This window comes from Syngnathoides biaculeatus, chromosome 9, assembly GCF_019802595.1.
Source record: "Syngnathoides biaculeatus isolate LvHL_M chromosome 9, ASM1980259v1, whole genome shotgun sequence".
In the NCBI taxonomy this organism is placed as follows: domain Eukaryota; kingdom Metazoa; phylum Chordata; class Actinopteri; order Syngnathiformes; family Syngnathidae; genus Syngnathoides; species Syngnathoides biaculeatus.
This window is the reverse complement of record NC_084648.1, coordinates 249,058-269,313: the sequence shown is the minus strand read 5'-3', so window position 1 is coordinate 269,313 and position 20,256 is coordinate 249,058. Positions and strand designations below refer to the sequence as shown.

Here is a 20,256-nt window from a genome sequence, read left to right as displayed (position 1 = left end):
CCCTAATTCATACTTGCACTCAGAGGAAAATTGAAATTATTTAAAATACCTACCACACATGTTTTTAAAGCTGAGCTGAGTCTCCAATTTGTCATCAGCTTTTTAGTCACAGTTGGACTTCATAGACAATATTTGACAAAGTTCGTTATTTACATTTATTTTCATTTGGAGGTTCATTAATTCTTCTTTGACAATAACAAGATAGTACTAAAATTAGATAGGTCCTTTCCATACACTAAGTTTGTAAAATATTTTTCAGGAAAATGTGCCTCAAATACAGTGGATACTTTGGACATTGGACTGTCAAATTGTGATGTCAGCATATTATGTAAGCTTTTTGCACACCTCACTGAAACAAGGGCAATGTTAAAGGATGGTGTTTTTTTTTTTTTTTTTTTTGGGGGGGGGGGGTAAATGTGCACCAGAAGTTAGCGCAAAGTAAGGTCACTCTGGCTGTGCTCAAATACTTTTGACCAGATTATTTGCATTATTCTTGTGTTCAAAAGATTAGAGTCCCATGTGTTTTCCATTTTGACATTTTAAATGAGTCAATTAATTGAAAAAAAATATTGCCTTTTCAGAGATCCTTAGTACATGACGGATGTCTCGTTCTACTGTGGCGCCGTAATCCTAATTTGGATTGATAACCTACACTATAGAGATGTAATACATCTGTATCTCTTAACATCACAGTATGAATTATTGCAATATTGAAGGAAAGCTTTTGGTATTGCATGAAGGTTCAAGGTACAAGAGGGGCACAGAGAAAAAAGCAGGCGAACCGAAAAACGTTTTTGTGATCTTCTTGAGTCTTGCCAATCCTTCTCTATATGTTTTAATAGTTTATTTTCCCAAAGGATTTTGTAGAATGTAATGTTTTCATTTAAAATGTGGACACATCATTTGATGAGTGGGAAGTATCGATCCATCCATTTTCTGCACTGCTTATTCTCACTCGTGTCACGGGTATGCTCGGGCCTATCCCAGCTATCTTCTGGCGAGAGGCGAGGTACACCCAGAACTGGTCGTCAGTAAATTGTAGGGCACATGTAAACAAACAACCAGTCACACTCATATTCACACCTCAAGGCAATTTAGAGTCTTAGATTAACCTCCCATGCATGTTATTGGGATGTGGGAGGAAACCAGAGTACCTGGAGAAAACCCATGCAGACACTATTCAAGCTCCACACCTGTGAGGCCAGATTTGAATCCCGGTTGTCAGTGTTGGACTGTGCTGCAAGAGAGTTGTACGTTAGGTTTAATTTTGCACCGATATCTGTGTATGACGTGGACCTATTTCATTATTTTGTTTTTGGGACTACTAGAATGAATTGATGGAGAGATATGTTGCAATTGGTACTTGGAATGGTGATTGTCCATGTGATATTCTTACACCTACAACTTTCAACATGACATAAACACTCACTAGTATACGACTTAAGAGTGCTGATGTTACAAAATACTTAAATAATTTGACCCATCATCTCTTTAAGGCGGAGCAGTGGGGGCGGCCTGCGGATAGCTTGCTCTAATGTGGCTTTGCAAAGTAGTCCACTAGCTGCTGATGTTGGCCTGCGGGTTAGCGTTTGCTGGGAAGAAGGCCGGCGTGAACAACAAGGCACCTCTTTCGCCCAATTGATTGCGACATAAAGGCTTCTTTATACTTGCCTGGGCGGTAATGGTGCTTACATTATTGCGGCTATCCTGTGCGTAGTTTACCTTTTATACTCGAGCACAACCCACCTGCGTGGTTTTGAAAATTGCTGCAGTTCTTCTCCAAGTCAGATGTGTTGCTACAGCTGGTATTGGCGACAATGCCACAGAGTGGAGTTTCCTCAGCACTTTTTGGTTATTTCTGGTAGTCTGTTTTATTTTCCAAAACGAGCAACAAAGCAACAACAATAGTGACTCTGGAACAGTGTCTGCTTGATCAAATGGACCTCAATGACCACACGATGCGTTTAATAATGCTGTAAAATCGTTCAAGAAGGTGGCAGCGTAGGTGGTATGTGATCAAGATGAAACGGTGAGTATGTCATCACAGGATGTGACTGAAAGCGTAGCAACCTTTTTTGATATGAGTGGCAAGTTACGCAGAGGTGCTGCACCGGCAATGCGTAGGTCACATGATGCAATGCAGGCATTGTCAAACGTGCAAGAGTACAAAGAAGCCTTTACTGAAGTAGCAGCTATGCTGTAACCTTGGTAGTGAGGTTGGGCATTGAGAATCACGAATGGATTGGAACTGGCACTAACATTCTGTTTCTCTCGGAATCGTTCAAATTTCAGAATTTCATTTCGTAGTTTCAATGCCTACAAACTGTCAATCCAAAAGAAGAAAGTGTCAAAAATCAACGAAGAACACAGACAAAGACATACTGTATTTTTCGGACTATAAGTCGCAGTTTTGTTTTTTTTTTTTCATAGTTTGGCCGGGATGCGACTTATTCTCCAGTGCGACTTATATGTGAAATTATTAATATTACATCCATCCATTTTTCGAATCGCTTATCAGTTATTTTCACACTGACAACTGTCAGAGGGCGCTCTAGGCCCGTGTTTCTGTGCCTACTACTTCTGAAAATTCAGCATTTCAACATTAGGTGTAACTTATAACTGAGAAGGGCTGTAAAAAATGCCATTGAAGATAAAATCATATTCTGCAGATTATTTAAAATAACATGATGTTGCTAATCATAGATGACAAAAGTACTTCTTACCATGAATGCGACTTCTTGTACTTTATGCCTTGTTAGATGAAGCTTCATGCAGGCATTGAGACTTCCGTCCGTTTACCATGTACGTAATGCAATTTGATTTGCCATCATGATGGTGAATGGTTCTTGCCGACAAAAAGGCATGTCTTTTTGATCATCTTGTTTTTATGTGAAGTGGACAAAATGTTTATTGGCAACATCGAGGATGAATGCTTTGGCATACTCCCCATCTGTGAATGAAGACAAACAGCAAAATCCTCCCTCTCCACAAAGGCTGTCCATTCTTATTGAAAATGTTGGTACTCCTTATATAGTTTTCTTTGAGCGACCTTTGTCAAAAGTGTTTTAATAATTACGTAGTTGTTCCGACATAATCACCGTTCGACACGAAGCCTGTGGACTACGGCAACCTCACTAGGACAAACTGTCTCTGCATCATTTGCATTGCCTGCACGACAGAAATCACATGTACAGTATGTCGTTATGAGGGCTCTGCAAGCCAATATGCAACCACCAAAATAGCCAGGTATGGCTCGCAACCCATAGGTTCCTGACCCCTGTTGTGGGAGCAGTTGGATGACCGATGGAGAGCACAGCTTTCAGGCAAATCCGCCATGCAACTTTCCGGGATGTCATTGGATGGCTCGACAAAGTATGGGCTTCCGTGACAACCAAAATCATCCTGTCGGGATTCAGAAAAGCTGGAATAGGCCAGTTGTAACTGCAACAAACGTTGAGTGACATAAGCGACGTAGAAGAGGAAGCTTTCCTTGGTCTACCTCTGGAGTTGGTGGACTTGTTTAGAAGTGACACAGAGGATGAAGATTTCATTGGATTTTAGTTACCGGATATTTGGAGTGACATTGATGGTTTTGGTAAACTTAGTATGTGATTTATCCTATAGTTATCGGAATAACTCTTAATATATTATGTTAACGTACCAAACACGTTTTGTCATGTAACGTAAACATACCGTTCAGCATGTTGTTGCATCTATTCTATTTTTATTTTAAATTGTTTATTTAAATTTTAAATGACCTGGTTTTTCTTGGTGTTGGACTTTATGAAATAAATTTCCCCCCAAAAATGCGATTTATACATCAATGTGATTTGTATGGGTTTTTTTTCTTCGTTTTTATGGCTGGTGCAACTTGTACTCCGGAACAACGTATAGTAAAAAAATACGGTAGTTGTCTCCAACAGGAGCTGCAAAGAGTGATGTTACAAGTGTGTAACTTTGTTGAAATAAATGAGCAGTTGCCTCAGTGTAACACTTGGAATATAATTGTGTTGTGCAAAGGAGGCTTTGTGCTGTGTCAGTCATTCTGAGGGTCATCCTACACCATGCAGAACTTCAGTGAAGTTAGTTGGTTGAGTGTCGATGGCCATTTTCCAAGCTGCTTATCCTCGCAAGCGTCGTAGGAGCACTGGAGTCCATTCCAGCTAGTGAAACAATAACATGAGTCTACAATCACTGTGATTTATGGGCGCGTATGCGCCTGCGTGCCATCGCACTAGCAAATCTGCACAGTCGAGCACAAAAAATCACGTGCGTAAAATTTATTAAGAGTAGAACTACAAAGATAAAGACGTTGCTTATTTTGTGTAGTCTTGACCGATGTTCCCTCTAAGCTGCACCACTGTGCAATTGCGCACTCGTCGCACACTCTCTGCGCACATGAATACCGATCCAGCGCAGTGAACCACAGCCCGTCTTTTTATTTATTTATTTATTTTTTTTTTTTTTAAAAACACTGAAGCACACAATCTCTAACAAGCTGCTGCTCAGACCATTTCTACTCCCTAGTTAACCTGACACTGCCCCCCTCCGATCTAACAGGGTTACACTCATATATACAAACAGAATCACACACTTGCAACTTTTTATCTGCAGGCATGACTGGTGGACCACACCCTAACATTTTTCAAATGTGAGTTACTGCATTTATGACAACATTGAGCCAGCTAACAAGTAGACTGAACACTGATCGGATTTGCTTGATTGGTATCGGCAGATAATAAGAATTTTATATTGATCGGCTTTGTTGTCGTTCGCCGATCCAATCACTTTCATCATTGATCGACGCCATAAAAGATATTTACTCCACATTGCGATTGTGTACAGAATGTTTGAATCCTTGACGCCTAGAAATAAATGTTAATAATTTATTGGTTGACTGGAAAATATTTAGCATTCTTAAATTTTATTTTTACAACTAACATGCATTTTGTTCACTGTTACTACTAACATTTTATGCATTTTATTCTCATTTATGCCTGATGAACTTCAATCCTTAAACTGGATATGTTGATACGACTGAGTGCATAGTATTTGGTGTACAGAATTCGAGAGAGAAATGCTAAACTTTATTGTTCCCTCTCTCTGTTGCTTCTGTCGGACACGGTCGCTCTGTGGTGGTCAAACCTTGTGGTTCAGGAGGCTGGATAACTGAATCTTGGATAGGAGTTTGTCAGATAAGTGTTTTGCTAAAACTACACGGTTTAGTTTAACCGCTGAGCCGTAGCTATCAGTTCCTGCATTGATTGGAGGTTAGCATAATCAGCATGCTTGGTAGAAAGTAACTGCTGAAGCTATATTTCTCTAAAAACGCAATGGTTTCTTAAATTTGATGAACAGCCTTGGACCAGACTTCAGTAAAAAAGTATTTAGTAGTCCATTCTATAGCAAACACTTGGTGCACACTCTGTTGCCTTTTCTTTTCTTTGGCCCACTTATGGTTGAAGAAGGGTTTAGCACAGTAGTAGAGTCAAAAAAGAACAGCCAAAGTTAATTCCATGTATCCCTGTACCTACTGTGCTAACGAGTGGAACCACTGAGCAATACAGGACACCCTGCTGTAACAACTAGACATTGCAGCACAACCTCATGGAAATACTCGGCATTACAGGACAAGGTCAGATGTGTGCAGTCTTGACTTTGATATGATTTGGGCGATTCTGTATCAATCTATTGCGACTTGGATTGAAATGATCAACGGGGCAGCTGTGGCTTGCAGGCCAGAGTTTACCTACCTCTGCTCAAATCTCAAATTAAGTGCTCTTGCATCACTGTTTGTAAGTTAAAATTGGCATTTTGCGCCTCCAAAACACATTGAATACCAAAGCTGCAAATTAGTTTTACCACAGACACTGTCTCATAGACTGATGAATGTAGTGGTGTATGTGACACAACTCACTTGATACCAATCCATTGTAAATAAAAGGCGGAAGTGAAAGCTGTTTGATTGACTGAGTGGGTACACTCTACGAAAACGCGATTTCACGGTAGATTAAGAAGAGGGAAAAATAGAATGTTGTGAAAGTTTGTAAGCATTTCATGTCGAAATGCAAGGCGAGCACTTGTTTGTTCTAACATGGACCTTACTCTCTGCCAAATTAACGCCGGGTTGTGGGACCTGACGTATAAAGGTGAAATTAACATAGCACAAATGAGTTCAACATTAGTTTATCTCATGAACTTAACGTTCACCATGGGGAATATCTGTTAATTCTGAGTACCGTTGATTTTGTGAGTTTGTGTGTGTGCAACCATTTACCAACCATAACATCACTTATTCGTACTTTTGCTTGGTGTAGTCACTGTGTGACATATTGCCAGTGTAGTACAGATGGTAGTTACCATCTGATGATCTGTAAGTCGTATAACCTTGTCAAGTTGGTGAAAAACAGCACATTTGGCCAGAGAGGAATGAGAGTAAAGTGAGTCTTGTACACAAACAGAAGAGGGTTTTGGCGAAGTCAAATGAAGCAAATACTTAATTTGAGGTTTCTTCATTTTAAATTGAATGTTAATACTTTCTAAACATGTAGTAGTACAAACAATATTTCTTATTCCTAGGCAGCTGGTTTAAGTCCATAAATGTACAGCCATGACCCTATTCAATAGGGGTGGCCAACAAGTCAGAGTGTGGGTGCAACTGTGAATAAGTATCCATGCAAGTGTCTGATATTCTATGTTCAATAGTGTGGCAGGACAGTTGATCTGATTTCATTTGTGTCAGACTTTTGTTTTTGATTTTGTATTGTTCAATACAAAACAAAACAATAACAAACCAACACAAAACACATGTACAAAGACAGTTTAGTAGTGTGTAACACAAGCTAACCAGCCAAACAATGCATAGTCACCAAAAGTCTTAACGAATTTTCCAAATAGGTGAATGTTATTTCCAGCAAATCTTCTAATTAGGCAAATGTTCTGGAAATATCCAAAAGACAGAAGGCAGTCTGGTGTCTGTGTACTTGTCCAAAAGCATCAGTAGTAGTAGTAAGAAGTTCCGTTGACAGCCATCCTCGTCCTTTAATAGGCATTTCTCAAACATTCCAGAAATCCGCGTCCAATGGCGTAATAGAGTCCCCTTCTCTCAGAACGTAACAAAAGATCCGTGTCATAACTTAATAATGTATGTAATTAATAAAGTACGTTAGAAAGGAAAATAAAGAGAATAATGAATAACTAAAATAAAAATATAAACACACATAACACATAGCTCTCAATTAATATCGATAACATCCATGATATTTACTTCACCTGACATGGGTCCTCCAGAGTACGCTACATACACAAGAGTTGTAAATCGAACAATTATGGGCCAGTCATTTAGAATATTTCGCCGGGTCTCTTGTCCTCCTCGTCGGCCCACTCACTTGTGTCTGTAGTGGAGTCTGGCGTCAGCGGTGAAGTGATGCACGTTGTCTACATATGGCTCGAAACGATAGGGTAAAACAGCCCTGGTTGCTTCACTCGCTTCTGAGATCTTTTCTTCCTCAAAAAAGCTTCAGTCTCAGAGTGTCAAAAAAATCTGAAAACACTCTCGTTCATCTGCCATTGCATTTGGCACGGCGTGTTTTCAATGCCGAGGGCTCCAGTGTGATGTTTGCTCATGACATCAACGTCAAAATACAAACTAAATAGCCACAGTCAATTCAATGTATCACTGGACCTACCACCTGGTGGAACCACTGGGCTTTACAGCACAACAGGGTGGAACCAGCCGGTATTACGTACAAGCGCCAATGATTACAGTCATTATTGTGGTATGTTTCGGGCAATTCTGTACCAATCTTTGGCGGTCCAGCTTTAATTGTTCAATGAGCCGGATGTGGCCCGTGGACTGTAGTTTCCCCACCACTGGCCCTGTGACTTAGAGCGGTGTCCACGTGCACATGATTGCAGGCATTCCTTAAAAAAGCTAATTTTTTTTGGAACTTTTTTAGCCTTGTTTTACAACACATTTGTTCAAATTTGAGACCAAAACAAGACATCACTTGTTACATCATGTTATGGGGTGATTTGTGTGACAGGATAAAAGAAGATATGGTGGAGACCAAAACAAAGTGCTACCGGATGACGTCCCTTCTTGGGCCATGTCCACATGGAAACGGAACCGATCTACTTCATTTTCAGTTTTTAAATAGCTAATAAGGCATACTACGTAAACATTCTAACAACAATGGTGGTGGAGAAGAAGAAGAAAGGCGACATTTGTGTGGCCGATGAAGTACAGCTTCTGCTTTACAACAAAAGAAAATCAATATGTTACATGCTGATATTGGTCAATGGACAGTGGTCATTGAGAAAATGGTGGCATACTATCTCCATGTCTAATATGAGATCCTGCCCCAAGTGGAGGAGTTCAGTTATATTGGGGTCTTGTTTTCAAGTGAGGGAAGGGAGTGGGAGATCGACTGGCGGATCACTGCAGTGTCTGCAATGATGCTGATTTTCTATCGGTCCATTGTGGTAAAGAGGGAGCCAAGTCAAACGATGAAGCTCTCAATTTACTGATTAATTTACGTTCCTACCCTCAACTATGGTTATGACCTCCGCATTTGGAGAAGCCAGATGAGGTGGGTGGGGCATATGCCTTGGATGCCTCCTGGACTCCTCCATGGTGGGGTGTTATGGCCACGCCCCACCTGAAATCGGCCCTGGGGATGATCCAAGACTTGCTGGAGAGACTTCATCTCTTGGGTGGCCTGGAAATGCCTTGAGATACCCCCAGAAGAGCTGGATGAAGTGGCTGGGGAAAGAGAAGTCTTTTTACATTTTGTTTTGCAATCTGAACTCACCAAAGAACAGATTGTTGACAATGATTCAACTAAAACACAAGGTATTTAATGTTGTGAATTACACAGCCATAACATTTTAATATTAACATTTTTTATTTTGATCTGCCCTCTTATTTTTCCAAATACTGCTGTGATCTTTTTCTTCATCATTTCTCAAATTTGTTCACCTGAACTTCCTTTTAGCTAATTATTTGCTCAAAAGTTGCCCTTATACAATTATGAGGATATATATACACCCCTTGATTGGTTGATTCCCTGCAGGCAACAAGTGGTATGTGTAGAGTGTTGAAAAACAAATTAACATAATACTTGGTTTCATTTTGTCTCACTTATATACATGTATAAAAGCACAATCTAATAATAACTGTGTTGTGTGCTATGTTGAAGCACATTGTTAGGGACGCAGAACATACCACCATAAAAGGAAGTTTCTTGTTCAGTTTGGACTAGATGACAAAGAGGGGATCTGGTATTTCTCATTCTATGTTTATAATTATTTTACACATGGACATGCCTGTCGGAGATCAGACACACGTTAGCCCTTTGATTTATGATTTAATTGTGAGAAGGATCTGTCAAACTTTGGGCCATGTAAAGGGTGCTGTGATTTTTCCCGAAAGGTCATATGACCGCTTGTTGTGGAGGCTGCATGCTTTGAAGGCTACTTCTAAAGATTAGTCTCAGCAGTGCTAACCTTTTCACTTAGTTCTGATCCTCATCCAAACATGTCTTTCGGCTGCAGCTTAACGTGTACAATCCCCTCCAAAAGTATTGGAACTGAATGGTCTATTCCTTTGTTGTATACTGAAGATATTTGGGTTTCAGATCAAAAGGTGAATATGACAAAAGTTCAGAATTCCAGTTTATATTTCATCGTACAGTAGTTACATCTAGATAATTAACAACTCAGGGCAGAGCACATTTTGTTGCAACCCGTAGCCTTTTTTAAGTGATAAAAAGTATTGGAACAGACATTATTAAATTAACTTTGTGAATAACATTTAATATTTGGTAGCATAACCCTTACCTGAAATAACTGCATCAAGCCTGCGACACATTGACTTTGACAGACTTGGATTCTTCTTTTGAAAGGCTTTTTGAGGCCTTCACTTAATCTTCTTTAAAGTTCTTATTTGTTTCAGGGGATTTGCATGCTACCCCAACCCACAAAAATATTACCGAATTTTCTGCACCATAAGGTGCACCTGAAAGCCTTTAATTTTCTCAAAAGCCGATGGTTAGGGTTAGGCACCTTATATATGACTCAATATTGAGCCTTTAGTGCAGCTCTGTCTAATGAATGCATTACGTAACCCCACCCTCTACTCTAGCGTCTATTCTATGCGCCTTATAATGTGGTGCGCCTTATATATATGAAAAATGTTTTGAAATAGGCCATTCATTGAAGGCCCGCCATATAATGTGGTGCGTCTTATAGTGCGGAAAATACGGTATCTATAATTATTTGAACCCAAACTAATATTACCTGTACCGTCTTTGACAGTTATGAAGCAGTTTGTCTATAGCAGATACAACTGAATTTTTTTCTTGCTGTCACTCAACTTTTTTCCCCCCTTCTTTCTCACCTTTGTTTTCTGTTATGGTGCACACTGGTTAGAGACACCAAAAAAAAAAGTTTCTTAGAACTATTACTACCCTGGCCTCTCATATACTAAAACTTTAAAAATAGTCATTTGTATTTGAAAAAAAAAAAAAAAACAATCTAAAATATCCAAAATGTTATCACATTTTATCGGCAATGGGTAAACTGTTTCAGGTCTTTGTAACTGCTGAACAGATGTCTTACAATAGTTTTAACTTACTTACAGTGATTGTATTTTTTTTTTTAACAGGGGATTAACAAGACTTTGATGATCCTTTGAGCCTCAAGGAATTCCAGAAGTTTTACCTAAGAGTCACATGGTTCTATACAGCTTCAATGCTTAAGCATGTGGCCCACAAATCCCATGGTCCAGAGTCTTCAACGGATTTTTTACTCAGTGACATTTTAGCAAAAAAACATTTGAAAAGTGTTACAAAATCTCAAGGAGAATCAGAACCGTGTGGTCCTGCAGAGATGTTTTCTGTAAAAGCCTGTTCACCTGTGTGTGTCAATCTTTTTCCTAAATAAGTAACCTAACAAGTAACTCATGAGCAACCATACAAGACACCCGATAACGTCGACATGAGTAGTACTTTAGGCAAAGAAAAAGATTCAAAAGAAAAGGACCCTAAAAGTGGATCGGGAGGCAAAGAAAGGGAAAAGGAAGCCAAGGCTCTTGCAGGCCTAGCAAAGGATGGGGGCAAAGAAACTAAGACCAAAGGGAAAGAAACCAAAGATGGAAAGAAGGACACCAGCAGCTCAACACCGGGTGTTGCTTTCTCCGTTGACAATACGATAAAGCGGCCAAACCCAGCACCAGGAACACGCAAGAAGTCCAGCAATGCCGAGGTGATTAAGGAGCTTAACAAGTGCCGGGAGGAAAATTCCATGAGATTGGATCTCTCAAAACGGTCTATTCACATGCTGCCCACCTCCATCAAGGAGCTGACACAGCTGTCTGAACTCTACCTATACAGCAACAAGTTGCAGAGCCTACCACCTGAGGTGGGTTGCCTCTCAGGCCTGCTCACATTGGCCTTGAGCGAAAACTCCTTAACCAGCTTGCCCGACTCACTGGACTCCCTAAAGAAGCTTCACATGCTTGATCTCCGGCACAACAAGCTGAGGGAGATCCCGCCAGTAGTCTACCGATTGACATCGCTGGCCACGCTCTACCTACGCTTCAACCGCATCACCACAGTAGAAAAAGACATCCGTAACCTATCCAAGCTCAAAATGCTCAGCATCCGAGAGAACAAGATAAAGCAGCTTCCTGCAGAGATAGGTGAGTCAAACGTGTATGTCCTATAGTTCTAGTCACCTTATGTGCTGTTGCTGTTTAAGCGTTTAGCGCATTTAGCTTTTTTTGTTTGAGGATTGTAATTGATATTCTCTTAGAAAATCATGACTGCAGGTGTTTGTATGGTTTTGCAGGGGAACTTCGAATCCTTATTACTCTGGATGTTGCCCATAATCAGTTGGAGCACTTACCGAAGGAGATTGGGAATTGCACACAAATAACCAACCTAGACTTGCAGCACAATGAGCTTTTAGACCTCCCAGAGACTATAGGTATGCCACTTAAAGTGTGCTTTATGATCACTAAGTCAGCATTAAATTGTGTAATATTGATAGAAAATTCTGCAAATCTCGTGTTTCAGGAAATCTTGCCAGCATAAACCGCTTGGGTCTGAGATACAATAGATTATCAGCCATTCCCAGATCATTAGCCAAATGTCGAGAACTGGAAGAGTTAAATCTTGAAAACAATAACATTTCAGTGTTACCAGAGGTAAGTACAACTAGCAACTTGGTCAAAAAAAAGCATGTCACTCAATGTTTTTTTTTTTTTTTACTTTTTTTATCCTAACAATTTTCAGATAGAATAAATAAAGCAACTCAATTTGGATGTGCATTTTTTTCTCTTGGGCAGCAACAATATCACTAAGTATTAGAACTTCAAAGGCATTAATTGTGTTTAGCTGAACACTAGGGGCTCAAGATATGTGTTTAAAAGAAAATCCATTTCAAATAAAAGCTGCCTTTGTTTCTAACGGTTCCTTTCTGATCCTATTTGGCTTCTGTTGTGCATATGTTTATCATCAATCAGGGTCTCCTGTCAAGTTTGGTCAACCTCACCAGCCTGACACTCGCAAGAAACTGCTTCCAGTCATACCCTGTGGGTGGACCATCCCAATTTTCAACCATCTATTCGCTCAATATGGAGCACAACCGCATAAACAAGATCCCCTTTGGAATCTTCTTCAGGGCCAAAGTTTTAAGCAAGCTTAACATGAAGGTACTTGTTGTGTCTTGGAAGAAATTGCCCTTTACTTCAAATACCTACAACATTGCCAAGTAACTCTGTACAGTACATGATGACTGATGTTGTTTTCTGTTATATACTGTAGATATAATGGGTAATAGATATTCTGATATTTTTCTCTATTAAAGTTTCTACTTTAATAGATGCTTTTGAAAACTCAATGGATTAAAGTGGAACTTCTTGAATGGGAGATTGGAGGGGGGGAAATACTCCCACTCATAACGATCATTGTGATATACAGTATTAAATCACAAGTTTTATAAAATCTGAATGTTGGAAAGTTCCCTTTTTTCAGTATGTTATGACATTTGGCTGCATGTTAAAACAGAAATACTGTACTGTCGCCCATCATAAAAGTGTATGTTATAACAATCACAAATAGATCTGAAGATGTTTAACTGAAAAGATTTTTTTGACAAATTTTCCCTGAGAAAGTTTTCAGTTCCAAATTTAAGTAAGGTAAAAAAATAAAATCTGGTTCCGATTTTCCTACATTTCAGAACTAGGGTCAGATTTTTCATTTTTTTATTTTTGTAACAAAATATTTTTACTCCGTCTCCTGTACATGGTGCTGCCATTTTCTTGTCACTTATCGTTAATCCACGCCCTCTCGTGCATAACGAGATCAAAATTCACGATTACGTCTCGCATTGCGAAACACTAGAATATTAGCAGAGATGATACATTTGATTTTGTCACGATTGAGGTGGAAGATAGGATCCATTTGCAGAAAGCCAAGACATAACCGTGGATTTTAGGAAGATTTATTGCCAACCAGAGGTCGTACATGGGAAGGCAGTCCAACAGGCTGGTACAAAACTCACAATGCAAAAGGCTTGGTCCAAAAAACCTGAAACAATGTCAAAAATCGGACATGGCAAAGCATGAAAACGTAACTTGACTTGATATGGCTCAGTAACTCTATGACATGCGACAAGGCAGTTACGCTAGCTGATACTCGTGCACATATACATATGCACACAACCATCTGGCAACAAGTGGCATGAAAAACAAATCTTAAATTCACAAAGTAATCAGCCCGCACGATGAAGTGGCACATAGCCACACCGCCGCCTTTCGTGGCTGCTGTCAAACATAACTAAACTCTGTGCATCCGTAGCAGCGCGTGCTCACTGCGAATGCGCGCGTGGCCGTGTAGAACCACGCCCCTGACATTTATTACATTGTATAAAAATGCTAGGCTTGACGGGAATTTTTAGGGTCAGTCGGGAAATTGGAACCACAAGTTTTGTTTTTTTTTTTAAACACCTAATCTTAATGGGGAATGTTGTATTAATGTAATGCAAAACCTGCACATGCTTATATATTTGTCCTTTTGTTATAATTTTGCATTGTTTCCATTGCGAACAGTAATTCTACTGAAGTCTGAATCGGCATTTGGGAAGACATTTTTTGCAGACCCATCGGCGCTGCGTGCCATTTGAATTTAAGTCTTTAAGAATTAACTCTGGCACCAGCTAACACTGTTACCCAAGCTGCTTGAACAACATGATCGTTTTATTGACCTTCTAAGGTGTCTCTCATTTAACATACAAATGCATGCCATTGTCTTCCTAAGGACAACCAATTAACTTCTCTGCCGTTGGACTTTGGCACATGGACCAGCATGGTGGAGCTTAATCTTGCCACCAATCAACTGACAAAAATCCCAGAAGATGTCTGCGGTCTGGTGTCTCTCGAGGTGAGCTGTAGTTAGTGGTAGAATGCTCTGTTATTAAACCTGTTTGTGGCCTGTTGGAAACAGCTATGAATGAGACGTGTGAAACATAACTCTCCTTGTGAACTGCAAACAACTACCATGCACACCATATTATCCCAATATCACAAATCTTTTTCTATGTTCCGTTTGTTTGCTACTCTTCTATGTACCCTGTCTTTGCTTTTCTTAAATATATCATGTTTATCACCCATTAAATATTTGTCAACACAATACGCCCTCCACCCAAAAAAAAAAACATGATGCACGCACCCTTTTAATTTCACACTTAACTTTTGTGCCATGGAATGTCAATGACATTTCATCACAGGGAAAAATAATTAAGATTATGGATTATATAATTACATTTAAAAGAGACCTCCTATTACAAGAAACCCACCTTATTGAGTCAGAAGAAAAATTCCACACTGACTAATTTCAGCCAAGATATCTTGGCCTTTTATAAAATTAAACAAGGAGTCGTCTCAGGACTAGTTGATCCATATTTGGAAATAATGTATATAATGCAATATACTTTTATTTTTGCATACGTGAACAACATAGAATTGGCCACTTAAAATAACTGTTTAACAATAATATTTTTAGGGCACGTGATGAACTGTTCCAAGAACTCCAAATAACGCACAAAACTTTCTTCAATACAATAAATTAAGAGCAAAAATTAAAAAATATAAATACCAACACTCAGAACTATCAAGGAACCGTGAGATCTTATTAAGCAAAAACTGAAGCTTCTCCCTCAAAGGAAAATAGAATCTCTCAAAAGTTTATAAATTACTCTCATTCACTAAATCATTGCATTTACCAATCACTAAATGGGAAGAAGATCTTTCTATTTCCGCTTATTAAAATTACTGTATACAGATATGCAACAATAGGTTTAGAATGCTAAAATTTTATACAATTTGAAGTGGTCCATAGAATAAACTTTACTCATTACACAATGCATAAAATTGGCTTCTCTCCATGTAATATATGCACGCAATGCACCAAAAGTACCCCAGACACCTATTTTCATGCTATTTGGGAATGCACACCAATTCAATGCTTTTGAGCTTTGGGACTTTGGTTATATTGTTGTACTGTTGGTTATACGTATATTTTGAGTTGCAGGATCCCACTTTCCCTGAGATTATGGTAAATCGGCAACTTGGGCATAATCGACCTCACAAATAAATATTCACAATCAATACTCGTCGCCTTACCTACTGCTGAGAAAAATAATTATTTTACTAAACAGGAAAAATAATCTATTAACATCAATCACTTGCTAAATCTCATCAGAGAATGTATTGCATGAGGAAAAAAATGTCAGTTCCATGGCTGAGTAGAGCTTCCCTCTGTCTGTGGCTGTCTTGCCTGATGATTCCAAACTACAGGAGCCATGGCTCTGTATCGCTCACTGTGCCCACTTACACTACTCACTGCAAACAGTTGTAGGTTTTTTTTCCCCCCTACGAGTCATATACACGTATTAAGGGTTTCTTGCGGGGTAGTGTACGGTTGGGGGTTATGGGTGTCGGAATCAATACCTCAGTGCCATTTTCTGGTCCAGGCACCCCACCTCCTGCTCCCCACGATTTTAATGCATTTCTCACACTCATCCCCTTACTTTGAATACACTACATAAACCCATCTCTGTGTGCGGTGGGTCTTGGGTTTTTGTGGGTGTGGAGGGTGGGGGGGAACAGTGCCTAGACCCCCGGCTCACTGGTCTATCCAGATTTTAATGCACCACACCACTCAGGGAGGCACTGATACACTGGTCGGCCCAATGACTGCAAGTTAGGGATATGGCAGTCAAAGTAAATGGAGGATGTGGGTTTTCACTAGCCTCATGGTGGTGCTCTTGAGGCAGGGACCACAAAGCTGGATGGATGCTTGGCATTAGGGCTCCGATTTCATGCCCTGCAACAGCTTTGTGCCTTCCTCCTTACCGTTGCCTTGATGGACGCCTTATCCACTCTCCTTTCCATCAAACAAGGGACACCGTCTCACCCACTGGCTGTGCAGGGTCTGGCTGCATTCTGGGTTCGGAGTGGCCCACGGGTCCCTCCGGACTCCTCTGGGTGGCTCGTTTTCGGGGCAACTTTGTGAGGCTGGTGGAGGGCCCTGCGTCAATTTATGTGGGACGTGTCCCGTCCGCCAGGCTGCTCCCAGGTGGACTCCTGGGCCTGATCCCACCACTCAATTGATTTGGAGGGATCCCCAGTCCAGGCACAATAATTACAGAGCACTTTTGTCAGTCATTGTGCATGCCTAACTGCGTCAATTTACTTGCATATATCTTCACACACCTTTTTGCCCTGTGATGGGGGCCACTCATTTTTTGTGACAAATACCTCATGAATATGCAAATTGGTTGGGTATCCTCTCACTCTGGTCCCATAGAAGTTTATAATTTACATCGCCACTGTCAACACACTTCAGTTGTACAGCTGGGTTTACTATGCATGTCCTGCATGCTTCCTGTCCTTGTGCTGTCCTATATTTTCCTCTTTACTCACAGGGTGTATTACTACAGGTCCATAAAACTAATATCTAATGTGTCATTGTTCTAGATATATAATCATTTACTTTCCCCATCACAGTGGTATCTTAAAAACTACACGGATACAGTATAACTGACCTGGCATAAAAGGAATAGAGATCATCCTTTCTGCTTGGACTAAGAGCCAAACAGGGGAAAAAAGGGCATTAAACATATCACGTAACAATATAGGCAAAAGCGATAGTGGACCAGTAGCTATGAAAAGGCATTGTGTCTCTGAAGGAGACCTATCGTAGGCCTGTTATTTATGTTCAGGCTCTATAATCATGGGGTAATTTTTTTTTTTTTTAAACTGTGATATGTATTGTGATATGAAATGCTATAGAATCAGTGTTGTGAAAGTTCATTTTCTATGAGAATGAGTTAAAAGTTCATTTCATCGTTCCAAAAATGAAGTCGTTCCCTTCATAATTCAAAATTTTGAAGTTCACAAGTCCAAAAATAAACTACTTCATTGTGTTTCAACTCCAATATGTTGCTGACATGCTTTCACCCTACAGTCTCAAAAACATGAGTAAAAAACTAACGTATCCTGAGCCTAACTCTCACCCTTCAATTGTTTTTTTAAATCGATGAATTAAAAGAAAAATGACTTTTGTCTTGATTGCGCAACAAAAAAAAACCTATGAAACACAATACTTTATGACAGTAAAGATGGTGAAAGGACACTAAGTGCAATCCTCGCAGCTCTGCCCGGCTACATTAACAAAATACAGTGAAGAAAATGAGTATTTGAACACCCTGCTATGTTGCATGTTCTCCCACTCAGAAATCATGGAGGGGTCTGAAATTTTCATCGTAGGTGCATGTCTGTGAGAGAGATAATCTAAAAAAATAATCCAGAAATCACAATGTATGCTTTTTTTGTAACTGGTTATTTGTGTGATCCAGCCGCAAACAAGTATTTGACCGCCTAAAAAAAACAATATTAATATTTGCAACAGTCACCTTAGTTTGCAATTAAAGAGGCCAAAGGTTTGCTGTTCACCAGGTTTGCACACACTGCAGGAGGGATTTTGGCCCACTCCTCCATACAGATCTTCTCTAGATCATGTTTCTGGGCTGTCGCTGAGAAACATAGTTTCACCTCCCTCTGAAGATTTTCTATTGGGTTCAGGTCTGGAGACTGGCTCGGCCACACCGGAACCTTGATATGCTTCTTACGAAGCCACTCCTTGGTTTTCCAGGCAGTTTGCTTCGGGTCATTGTCATGTTGAAAGACCCAGCCACGACCCATCTTCAATGCTCTAACTGAGGGAAAGAGGTTATTCCCCAAAATCTCAATACATGGCCGCAGTCATCCTCTCTTTAATACACTGCAGTCGTCCTGTCCCGTGTGCAGAAAAACCTCCCCATGCTTCACAGTAGGGATGGTGTTCTTCCGATGAAACTCATCATTCGTCTTCCTCCAAACACAGTAAGTGGAATTATGACCAAAAAGTTAAATTTTGGTCTCATCTGAGCACAAAACTTCCTCCCATGACTCCTCTGTATCATCCAAATGGTCATTGGCAAACTTGAGACGGGCCTTGATATGTGCTGGTTTAAGCAGGGGAACCTTCCGTGCATTGCATGATTTCAAACCATGACAGCTTCGTGTATTACCAACAGTCACCTTAGAAATCGTGATCCCAGGTCTTTTCAGGTCTTTGACCAAGTACTGTCACATAGTCCTGGGCTAATTTCTCACCTTTCTAATGATCATTGAGACCCCATGAGGTGATATCTTGCTTGGGGCTCCACTTGTTTGAGATTGACCGTCATGTTTACCTTCTTCCATTTTCTAATGATTGCGCCAACAATGGACCTTTTTTCACCGAGCTGCTTGGCAATTTCTCTGTCGCCCTTGCCAGCCGTGTGGAGTTGTACAGTTTTGTCTCTGCTGTCTTTAGACAGCTCTTTGGTCTTGGCCATGTTACAAGTTTGAGTCTTACTTATTGTATGGGGTGGACAGGTGCCTTTATGTAGGTTACGACCTCACACAGGTGCATCTGATTCAGGATAATACTTGGAGTTGAGGAGGACTTTTAAAGGCGGCATAACAGCTCAGAATTGTAGCTGATAGACAGGTGTTCCAAAACTTATTTGCAGCTGTAGCACACAAATAAATTGTTAGAAAATCGTACTTTGTGATTTGTTGATTCTTGTTTTTAGATTATCTCTCTCACAGTGGACATGCACATACGATGAAAATTTCAGACCCCTCTATGATTTCTAATTGTGAGAACTTGTAATATAGCAGAGTGTACAAATGCCTATTTTCTTCACTGTATCTGTTCCCTATTACAAAATAATTTTATATCACATTGTGATTGTATCGTACTTTAACAAAAGCATTTTGATACAAATAATTTTTCCTTTTCCTCTGTTTTTAAGTACCTTGTGTATTGTATTAGAAAATCTCACATTGACTCCCATTTGCGCAGTTTTTCTGAATGGATCTACATCTTAGTTTCACTCTGACAAGTGAAGTAATAAATACAAAAGATGTATTCCTTTTTTCATTATTTTTTTTTTTACTTGCCCAGGCAGGAACCTTACATGTTGCTTTTAATATTATAGTTGATTCACGGTATAATACAATATGCCAACATTGCATTAAAGCGTCCAATTTGATGATTGCACACATACATCGTGATGATGCTGCTCAAACAAGATATCATGCATGCTTATGTTACAGCGTGCAACCCTATTAGGTACCCTTGGAATTGGAGGTGAACACATGGAGGACCTGCAATGTGACTTTTGTGCACACATACATCACGATGACTATCCTTATGCGATAAATGATGCAGGTTTATGTTCCACGTATAAATCAGTTGGATTTTTTTCGTTGTTGTTCACAGGTGTTAATTTTGTCCAATAATCTTCTGAAAAAGTTACCGCATGGTATCGGCAATTTGAGAAAGCTTCGGGAGCTTGACTTGGAGGAAAACAAGTTGGAATGTCTCCCCAATGAAATAGCGTATCTCAAGGATTTACAGGTAACTTTACACTTATTTTTTCTATTTAAGTACCATTCAAAGAAAACCTTGAAGTCCAAAGCAAAATTTAGCTTCGAGAGATGTTTTCTAATTTGTCATTTTCTTGCACTTTAAATTCATTAGAAATTGGTGTTGACAAATAACCAGCTGACAACATTACCCAGAGGCATTGGCCACCTCACCAACTTGACTCATCTGGGTTTGGGGGAGAACCTGCTGCAACATCTTCCCGAGGAGATTG

The 20,256-nt window shown here is 39.9% G+C and overlaps 1 protein-coding gene across 1 annotated transcript in view; it reads left to right on the top strand.

The window, feature by feature from the left end:
• Window positions 1-20,256, top strand: part of shoc2 (SHOC2 leucine rich repeat scaffold protein) — a 35,160-nt gene that overhangs the window by 9,826 nt on the left and 5,078 nt on the right. The window contains exons 2-8 of the mRNA XM_061830721.1: window positions 10,667-11,701; window positions 11,851-11,988; window positions 12,078-12,208; window positions 12,527-12,715; window positions 14,322-14,444; window positions 19,878-20,015; window positions 20,139-20,256. Coding sequence (XP_061686705.1) covers window positions 10,999-11,701; window positions 11,851-11,988; window positions 12,078-12,208; window positions 12,527-12,715; window positions 14,322-14,444; window positions 19,878-20,015; window positions 20,139-20,256 — 1,540 coding nt within the window. The 5' untranslated portion in view covers window positions 10,667-10,998. The remainder of the gene's footprint in view (window positions 1-10,666; window positions 11,702-11,850; window positions 11,989-12,077; window positions 12,209-12,526; window positions 12,716-14,321; window positions 14,445-19,877; window positions 20,016-20,138) is intronic.